The following is an 11,160-nucleotide window of genomic DNA, read 5'->3' as shown; positions in this document are numbered from 1 at the left end:
ACAAAAATTACTGATCCACCTGATGGAACAATTACTGTTCCACCTGCGACAATATTTACTGATCCACCTGAGACAACAATTATTGATCCACTTGAGACAAGAATTGCTGATCCACCTGAGACGATGTTTACTGATCCACCTGTGACAACAATTACTGATCCAACTGATACAACAATTACTGATCTACCTGAGACAACAATTACTGTTCCACCTGAGACAGCAATTACTGATCCACCTGTGACAAATATTACTGATCCACCTGAGACAACAATTATTGATCCACCTGAGACAACAATCACTGATCCACCTGAGACAATAATTATTGATCCACCTGAGACAACAATTACTGACCCACCTGAGACAACAATTATTGATCCACCTGAGACAACAATTACTGACCCACCTGAGACAACAATTACTGATCCACCTGAGACAATAATTATTGATACACCTGAGACAACAATTACTGACCCACCTGAGACAACAATTATTGATCCACCTGAGACAACAATTACTGACCCACCTGAGACAACAATTACTGATCCACCTGAGACAACAATTTCTTATCCACCTGTGACAAAAATTACTGATCCACCTGATGGAACAATTACTGTTCCACCTGCGACGATATTTACTGATCCACCTGAGACAACAATTACTGATCCACCTGTGACAACAATTACTGATCCACCTGATAGAACAATTACTGTTGCACCTGAGACAACAATTACTGACCCACTTGAGACAACAATTACTGATCCACCTGCGACGAAATTTACTTATTCACCAATGACTACAATAACTTATCCATCTGATAGAACAATTACTGTTCCACCTGAGACGATATTTACTGGTCCACCTGAGACAACAATTATTGATCCACCTGAGACAACATTGTCTGATCCACCTGAAACAACAATTACTGACCAACCTGAGACATCAATCACTGATCCATGCGGGACCACAATTAATGAGCCACCTGAGACAACAATTACTGTTCTACCTGAGACAACAACTACTGACCCACCTGAGACAACAATTACTGATCCACCTGAGACATCAATCACTGATCCATCCGAGACCACAATTACTGATCCACCTGAGACAACAATTACTGATCCACCTGAAACAACAATTTCTTATCCACCTGAGACTACAATTACTGATCCACATGAGATAACAATTTCTTATCCACCTGTGACAAAAATTACTGATCCACCTGATGGAACAATTAATGTTCCACCTGCGACGATATTTACTGATCCACCTGAGACAACAATTACTGATCCAACTGAGACAACAATTACTGATCTACCTGAGACAACAACTACTGATCCATCTGAGACAACAATTACTGATCCAATTGAGACAACAATTACTGATCCACCTGAGACAACAATTACTGATCCAACTGAGACAACAATTACTGATCCACCAGAGACAACAATTTCTGATCCACCTGTGACAACAATTACTGATCAACCTGAGACAACAATTACTGACCCACTTGAGACAACAATTACTGACCCACCTGCGACGATATTTACTGATCCACCTGTGACTACAATAACTGATCCACCTGATAGAACAATCACTGTTCCATCTGAGACGATATTTTTTGGTCCACCTGAGACAACAATTATTGATCCACCTGAGACAACAATTACTGTTCCACGTGACACAACTATTACTGTGACACCTGAAACAACAATTGCTGATCCACGAGAGAAAAGAATTACTGATCCACCTGAGACAACAATTACTGATCTACCTGAGACAACAATTACTGATCCACCTGAGACAGCAATTACTGATCCACCTGTGACAAATATTACTGATCCACCTGAGAGAACAATTACTGATCCACCAGAGACAACAATTTCTGATCCACCTGTGACAACAATTACTGATCCACCTGACACAACAATTACTGAGACACGTGAAACAACAATTACTGATCCACGAGAGAAGAGAATTACTGATCCACTTCAGAGAACAATTACTGATCTACCTGAGACAACAATTACTGATCCACCTGAGACAACAATTATTGATATACCTGAGACATCAATTACTGATCGACCTGAGACAACAAATACTGATCCACCTAAGACAACAATTACTGTTCCACTTGAGACAACAATTACTGATCCACCTGTGACAACAATTACTGATCCAACTGACACAACAATTACTGATCGACGTGAAACAACAATTATTGATCCACCTGAGACAATAATTACTGATCCACTTGAGACAACAATTACTGATCCACCTGTGACAGCAATAACTGTTCCACTTGAGACAACAATTACTGATGCACCTGAGACAAAAATTACTGATCCACTTGAGACAACAATTACTGATCCACCTGTGACAACAATTACTGATCCAACTGAGACACCAATTACTGATCTACCTGAGATAACAATACTGATCCACCTCAGACAACAATTACTGATCCACATGAGACAACAATTACTGATCCACCTGAGACAACAATTTCTTATCCACCTGTGACAACATTTACTGATCCACCTGATAGAACAATTACTGTTCCACCTGCGACAATATTTACTGATCCATCTGAGACATCAATTACTGACCCACTTGAGACAACAATTACTGATCCACATGAGACAACAATTACTGATCCACCTGAGACAACAATTTCTTATCCACCTGTGACAACATTTACTGATCCACCTGATAGAACAATTACTGTTCCACCTGCGACAATATTTACTGATCCATCTGAGACATCAATTACTGACCCACTTGAGACAACAATTACGGATCCACCTGAAACAACAATGCCTGATCCACGAGAGAAAAGAATTACTGATCCACGTGAGACAATAATTATTGATCCACCTGAGACAAGAATTACTGATCCACCTTTGAGAACAATTACGGATCCACCTGAGACAACAATTACTGATCCACCTGAGACAACAATTACGGATCCACCTGAGACAACACTTACTGATCCACCTGAGACAACAATTACTGATCCACCTGAGAGAACAATTATTGATATACATGAGACATCAATTACTGATCCACTTGAGACAACAATTACTGATCCATCCGAGACAACAATTACAGATCCACCTGTGACAACAATTACTGATCCAACTGAGACTACAATTACTGATCTACCTGAGACAACAATTACTGATCCACATGAGACAACAGTTACTGATCCACCTGAGACCACAATTACTGACCCACCTGAGACGATATATACTGATCCACCTGTGACAACAATTACTGATCCACTTGAGACATCAATTACTGATCCACATGAGACAACAATTACTGATCCACCTGAGACAACAATTATTGATCCACCGGTGACAACAATTACTGATCCACCATGGACAGCGTTCTCCAAGGCGTCCTTCGAGACACACGCCAACGCAAAATCGTCGAGCTGAAATTGATCGCCTAGTTCCACACCCATGAGGACGGCCTCAACCGGGATCTTGGGTTCATGTCACGCTGAATGTAACCCCATCAGCAAAAAAAAGTTATCTGTTTTTTATACAACAGGTCATTCTGTCTCTTTCTCTGCCTTTCGGGTTTCTCTCTCTCTCTCTCTCTCTGTCTTTGTGTCCTGACCGTTTGTGTATTAAGAACATAAGAACATAAGAAATTGGAGCAGGAGTAGGCCAATCGGCCCCTCGAGCCTGCTCCGCCATTCAATAAGATCATGGCTGATCTGATCCCAACCACAAATCTAAAGAACACAAGAAGTCGGAGCAGGACCCGGCCACATAGCCCCTGGGCCCTCTCCGCCACCCACAGGGCATTGACCGATCCGAACTCAGCTTCATGTCCAATTTCCTGCCCGCTCCCCATAACCCCTAATTCCCTTTACTTCTGGGAAACTGTCTATTTCTGTTTTAAATTTATCTAATGATGTAGCTTCCACAGCTTCCTGGGGCAGCAAATTCCACAGACCTACCACCCTCTGAGTGAAGAAGTTTCTCCTCATCTCAGTTTTGAAAGAGCAGCCCCTTATTCTAAGATTATGCCCCCTAGTTCTAGTTTCACCCATCTTTGGGAACATCCTTACTGCATCCACCCGATCAAGACCCTTCACAATCTTATATGTTTCAATAAGATCGCCTCTCATTCTTCTGAACTCCAATGAGTAGAGTCCCAATCTACTCAACCTCTCCTCATATGTCCGCCCCCTCATCCCCGGGATTAACCGAGTAAACCTTCTTTGTACTGCCTCGAGAGCAAGTATGTATTTTCTTAAGTATGGACACCAAAACTGTATGCAGTATTCCAGGTGCGGTAGTCTTGTATGTAATGTTCCTCTGTCTGAACACCATTCAACTCATTTGATTGCTGTAATTATCTCTCTGCGGAGGGGTGATAACGGGCAGTTGGAAAGATAATCTTTAATCACCAGACATTTTTCTCTGACTATATATGCGATGCTTTTATGGAATTCCTTGTTCACTCAACTGACGAAGGGGCAAAGCTCCGAAAGCTTGTGATTTCAAATAAAGCTGTTGGACTTTTAATTGGTGTTGTAAGACTCCTTGCATTGAACCACCTGTGACAATAATTATTGGTCGACCTGAGACAACAATTACTGATCCACCTGTGACAACAATTACTGATCCACCTGAGACAACAATTACTGATCCACCTGAGACAACAATTACTGATCCACCTGTGACAACAATTACTGATCCAACTGAGACAACAATTACTGATCCACCTGAGACAACAATTACTGATCCACCTGAGACAGCAATTACTGATCCACCTGTGACAAATATTACTGATCCACCTGAGACAACAATTACTGATCCACCACAGACACCAATTTCTGATCCACCTGTGACAACAATTACTGATCCACCTGATAGAACAATTACTGATCCACTTGTGACAACAATTATTGATACACCTGAGGCAATCATTACAGATCCACCTGAGAGAACAATTACTGATCCACCTGAGAGAACATTTACTGATCTACTTGAGACAACAATTACTGATCTACCTGAGACAACAATTTCTGATTGCCCTTTGTCAACAATTACTGATCTACCTGAGACAAGAATTGCTGATTCACCTGAGAAAACAATAACTGATACAGCTGAGACAACAATTACTGATCCACTTGTGACAACAATTATTGATACACCTGAGGCAATCATTACAGATCCACCTGAGAGAACAATTACTGATCCACCTGAGCCAACAATTACTGATCCACCTGAGAAAATAATTACTGATCCACCTGAGACAACAATTACTGATCCACCTGAGGCAACAATTACATGTTCCACCTGCGGCAACAATTACTGATCCACCTCATAGAATCATAGAATCATAGAAGTTACAACATGGAAACAGGCCCTTCGGCCCAACATATCCATGTCGCCCAGTTTATACCACTAAGCTAGTCCCAATTTCCTGCACTTGGCCCATATCCCTCTATACCCATCTTACCCATGTAACTGTCCAAATGTTTTTTAAAAGACAAAATTGTACCCGCCTCTACTACTGCCTCTGGCAGCTCGTTCCAGACACTCACCACCCTTTGAGTGAAAAAATTGCCCCTCTGGACACTTTTGTATCTCTCCCCTCTCACCTTAAATCTATGCCCCCTCGTTATAGACTCCCCTACCTTTGGGAAAAGATTTTGACGATCTACCTTATCTATGCCCCTCATTATTTTATAGACTTCTATAAGATCACCCCTTAACCTCCTACTCTCCAGGGAATAAAGTCCCAGTCTGTCAAACCTCTCCCTATAAGTCAAACCATCAAGTCCCGGTAGCATCCTAGTAAATCTTTTCTGCACTCTTTCTAGTTTAATAATATCCTTTCTATAATAGGGTGACCAGAACTGTACACAGTACCCCAAGTGTAGCCTCACCAATGCCCTGTACAACTTCAACAAGACATCCCAACTCCTGTATTCAATGTTCTGACCAATGAAACCAAGCATGCTGAATGCCTTCTTCACCACCCTATCCACCTGTGACTCCACTTTCAAGGAGCTATGAACCTGTACTCCTAGATCTCTTTGTTCTATAACTCTCCCCAACGCCCTACCATTAACGGAGTATGTCCTGGCCCGATTCGATCTACCAAAATGCATCACCTCACATTTATCTAAATTAAACTCCATCTGCCATTCATCGGCCCACTGGCCCAATTTATCAAGATCCCGTTGCAATCCTAGATAACCTTCTTCACTGTCCACAATGCCACCAATCTTGGTGTCATCTGCAAACTTACTAACCATGCCTCCTAAATTCTCATCCAAATCATTAATATAAATAACAAATAACAGCGGACCCAGCACCGATCCCTGAGGCACACCGCTGGTCACAGGCCTCCAATTTGAAAAACAACCCTCAACAACGACCCTCTGTCTTCTGTCGTCAAGCTAATTTTGTATCCAATTGGCTACCTCACCTTGGATCCCATGAGATTTAACCTTATGTAACAACCTACCATGCGGTACCTTGTCAAAGGCTTTGCTGAAGTCCATGTAGACCACGTCTACTGCACAGCCCTCATCTATCTTCTTGGTTACCCCTTCAAAAAACTCAATCAAACCTGAGACAATAATTGCAGATCCAGCTGAGAGAACATTTACTGATCCACCTGAGAAAACAATTACGGATCCACCTGAGAGAATAATTAATGATCCACCTGAGACAACAATTACTGTTCTACCTGAAACAACCATTACTTATCCACCTGACATAACAATTACTGTTCCACCTGAGACCACAATTACTGATCCACCTGGGACAATAATTGTTGATCCACCCGAGACAACAATTACTGATCTACCTTATACAACAATTACTGATCCACCTGAGACAGCATTTACTGCTCCACCTGTGACAACAATTATTGATCCACCTGAGACAATAATTACTGATCCACCTGAGACAACAATTACTGATCCACCTGAGACAATAATTACTGATCCACCTGAGACAACAATTACTCATCCACCTGAGACAATAATTACTGACCCACCTGAGACAACAATTACTGGTCCAACTGTGACAACAATTTCTGATCCACCTGAGACAACAATTACTGATTCACGTAAGACAACAATTACTGATCCACCTGAGAAGACAATTACTGATCCACGTGTCACAACGATGAATAATCCGCCGTCGACAATAATTACTGATTCACGTAAGACAACAATTACTGATTCACGTAAGACAACAATTACTGATTCACGTAAGACAACAATTACTGATCCACCTGATAGAAGAATTACTATTCCACATGAGACAACAATTATTGCTCCACCTGACACAAGAATTACTGTTCCGACCGAGACAACAATTACTGATCCACCTGAGAAAACAATTGCTGATACACCTGTGACAACAATTATGGTTCCACCTGAGACAATAATTACTGATCCACCTGAGACAACAATTACTGATCCACCTGTGACAATTATTGATCCACCTGAGACAAAAATTACTGATCCACCTGTGAGAACATTTACTGATCCACCTGTTACAACAATTACTGATCCACCTGAGACAATAATTTATGATTCACCTGAGAGAACAATTACTTCACCACCTGTGACAACAATTACTGACCCACATGATAGAATAATTCCTGTTCCACCTGAGCCGATATTTACTGATCCAACTGAATCAACAATTACTGATCCAACTGAATCAACAATTACTGATCCACCTGAGAGAAAAATTAGTGATCCACCTGAGACAAAAATTACTGATCCACCTGATGTGCAGATGCCGGAGATGGACTGTGGTGGACAACTGTGAGGAATCATACAACACCAGGTTATAGCCCAGCAGTTTCATTTGTAAATAAAACTGTTGGACTGTAAAATTCTGTTGCAAGATTCTTTACATTGTTCCACATCAGAAAACAATTGTTGGTCCACCTGAGACAATAATTACTGATCCACATCAGACAACAATTATTGATCCACCTGAGACAATAATTAAAGATCCACCTGCGGCAAACATTACAGATCCACCTGAGAAAACAATTCCTGATCCACCTGAGACAACAATTACCGATCCAACTGAGACAACATTTGCTGATCCACCTGAGACAACAATTACTGAGCCAACTGAGTAACAGATACTGATCAACGTGAGACAATTACTGATCCACCTGAGACAACAATTACTGATCCACCTGAGACAATATTTACTGATCCACCTGTGACAACAATTACTGGTCCACTTGATAGAACAATTACTGTTCCACCTGAGACGACATTTACCGAATCCACCTGAGACATCAATTACTGATCCAACTCAGACAACAATTACTGATCCACCTGAGACAACAATTAATGATCCACGTGAGACAACAATTACTGTTCCAACTGAGACAACCATTACTTATCCCCCTGACATAACAATTACTGTTCCACCTGAGACGACAATTACTGATCCATCTGCCACAACAATTACTGATCCACCTGGGACAATGATTACTGAGCCACCTGCGACAACAATTACTGATCCACCCGAGACAATAATTACTGATCCACCTGAGACAACAATTACTGATCCACCTGAGACAATAATTACTGTTCGACCTGAGACAACAATTACTGATCCACCTGAGACAATAGTTACTGATCCCCGTGATACAATAATTACTGATCCACCTGAGAGAACAATTACTGATCCACCTGAGACATCAAGTATTGATCCACCTGAGACAACAATTACTGATCCACCTGAGAAAACAATTACTGATCCACCTGAGACAACAATTACTGATCCACCTGAGAAAACAATTACTGATCCACCTGAGACAACAATTACAGTTCCACGTGAGATAACAATTAATGATCCACCTGAGACAACAATTACTTATCCTCCTGACATAACAATTACTGTTCAACCTGAGACAACAATTGCTGATTCACCTGGGACAACAATTACTGATCCACCTGAAACAACATTTACTGATCCACCTGTGACAACAATTATTGATCCACCTGAGACAATAATTACTGATCCAACTGAGAGAACTATTACTGATCCACCTGAGAAAAGAAATACTGACTCACCTTACAGAATAATTGCTGTTCCACCTGAGACAACAATTACTGATCCACCTGAGACAACACTTACTGATCCACCTGAGACAACAATTACTGATCCACGGAAGACAACAATTACTGATACACCTGAGACAACAATTACTGATCCACCTGAGGCAACATTTACTGATCGACCGGGGACAACAATTACTCACCACCGTAGACAGCAATTACTGATCTACTTGAGACAACAATTACTGATCCACCTTAAACAACAATTACTGATCCACCTGAGACAACAATTACTGATCCACCTGAGACAACAATTACTGATCCACCTGAGACAACAATTACTGATCCACCTGAGACATCAAGTATTGATCCACCTGAGACAACAATTACTGATCCACCTGAGAAAACAATTAATGATCCACCTGAGACAACAATTACTGATCCACCGGAGACAACAATTACTGACCCACCTGAGACAACAATTACTGATCCACCTGAGAGAACAATTAATGATCCACCTGAGACAACAATTAATGATCCACCTGAGACAACAATTACTGATCCACCTGAGAGAACAATTAATGATCCACCTGCGGCAACAATTAATGATCCACCTGAGACAACAATTACTGATCCACCTGAGAGAATAATTAATGTTCCACCTGGGACAACAACTCCTGTTCCAACTGAGACCACAATTACTGCTCCATCTGAGACAATAATTATTGATTCACCTGAGGCAACAATTACTGATCCACCTGAGGCAAAAATGAATGATCCGCCTGAGACAACAATGACTGAAACACCTGAGACAATAATTGCAGATCCAGCTGAGAGAATAATTACTGAGCCACCTGTGACAACAATTACTGATACACCTGTGACAACAATTATTGATCCACTTGGGACAATAATTACTGGTCCACCTGAGAGAACAATTATTGACCCACCTATGACAACAATTATTGATCCACCTGAGAAAACAATTACCGATCCACCAATGACAACAATTACTGATCCAACTGTTACAACAATTACTGATCCACTTGATAGAACATTTACTGTTCCACCTGAGACGATATTTAGGGATCCACCTGAGACAGCAATTACTGATCCAAGTGAGTCGTCAATTACTGTTCCACCTGATACAACCATTACTTATCCAGCTGACATCACAATTACTGATCCACCCGAGACAATAATTACTGATCCACCTGAGACAATAATTACTGACCCACCTGAGACCACAATTACTGATCCACCCGAGACAATAATTACTGATTCACCTGAGACAACAGTTAATGCTCCACCTGTGACAACAATTATTGATCCACCTGAAACAATAATTACTGATCCACCTGAGACAACAATTACTGATTCACCTGAGACAATAATTGCTGATCCACCTGAGACCACAATTACTGATCCACCCGAGACAACAATTACTGATCCACGGAAGACAACAATTACTGATACACCTGAGACAACAATTACTGATCCACCTGAGGCAACATTTACTGATCGACCGGGGACAACAATTACTCACCACCGTAGACAGCAATTACTGATCTACTTGAGACAACAATTACTGATCCACCTTAAACAACAATTACTGATCCACCTGAGACAACAATTACTGATCCACCTGAGACAACAATTACTGATCCACCTGAGACAACAATTACTGATCCACCTGAGACATCAAGTATTGATCCACCTGAGACAACAATTACTGATCCACCTGAGAAAACAATTAATGATCCACCTGAGACAACAATTACTGATTCACCTGAGACAATAATTGCTGATCCACCTGAGACCACAATTACTGATCCACCCGAGACAATAATTACTGATCCACCTGAGACAACAATTACTGATCCACCCGAGACAATAATTACTGATCCACCTGAGACAACAGTTAATGCTCCACCTGTGACAACAATTATTGATCCACCTGAAACAATAATTACTGATCCACCAGAGACAACAATTACTGATCCACCTGAGACAATAATTATTGATCCACCTGAGACAACAATTATGATCCACCTGAGACAACAATTATTGATCCACCTGTGTAAACA

The 11,160-nt window shown here is 41.2% G+C and overlaps 1 protein-coding gene across 1 annotated transcript; it reads left to right on the top strand.

The window, feature by feature from the left end:
* The first annotated feature begins 2,813 nt into the window (after positions 1–2,813).
* On the top strand, positions 2,814–3,440 carry LOC137315808 (small proline-rich protein 3-like). Its single transcript, XM_067980288.1, has one exon. The coding sequence runs from the start codon at positions 2,814–2,816 to the stop codon at positions 3,438–3,440; it is 627 nt and encodes a 208-aa protein (XP_067836389.1).
* Positions 3,441–11,160: the final 7,720 nt, after the last annotated feature.

Source organism: Heptranchias perlo, unplaced genomic scaffold (genome assembly GCF_035084215.1).
Source record: "Heptranchias perlo isolate sHepPer1 unplaced genomic scaffold, sHepPer1.hap1 HAP1_SCAFFOLD_56, whole genome shotgun sequence".
Taxonomy (NCBI): Eukaryota; Metazoa; Chordata; class Chondrichthyes; order Hexanchiformes; family Hexanchidae; genus Heptranchias; species Heptranchias perlo.
This window is presented reverse-complemented; position numbering and strand designations above follow the sequence as displayed.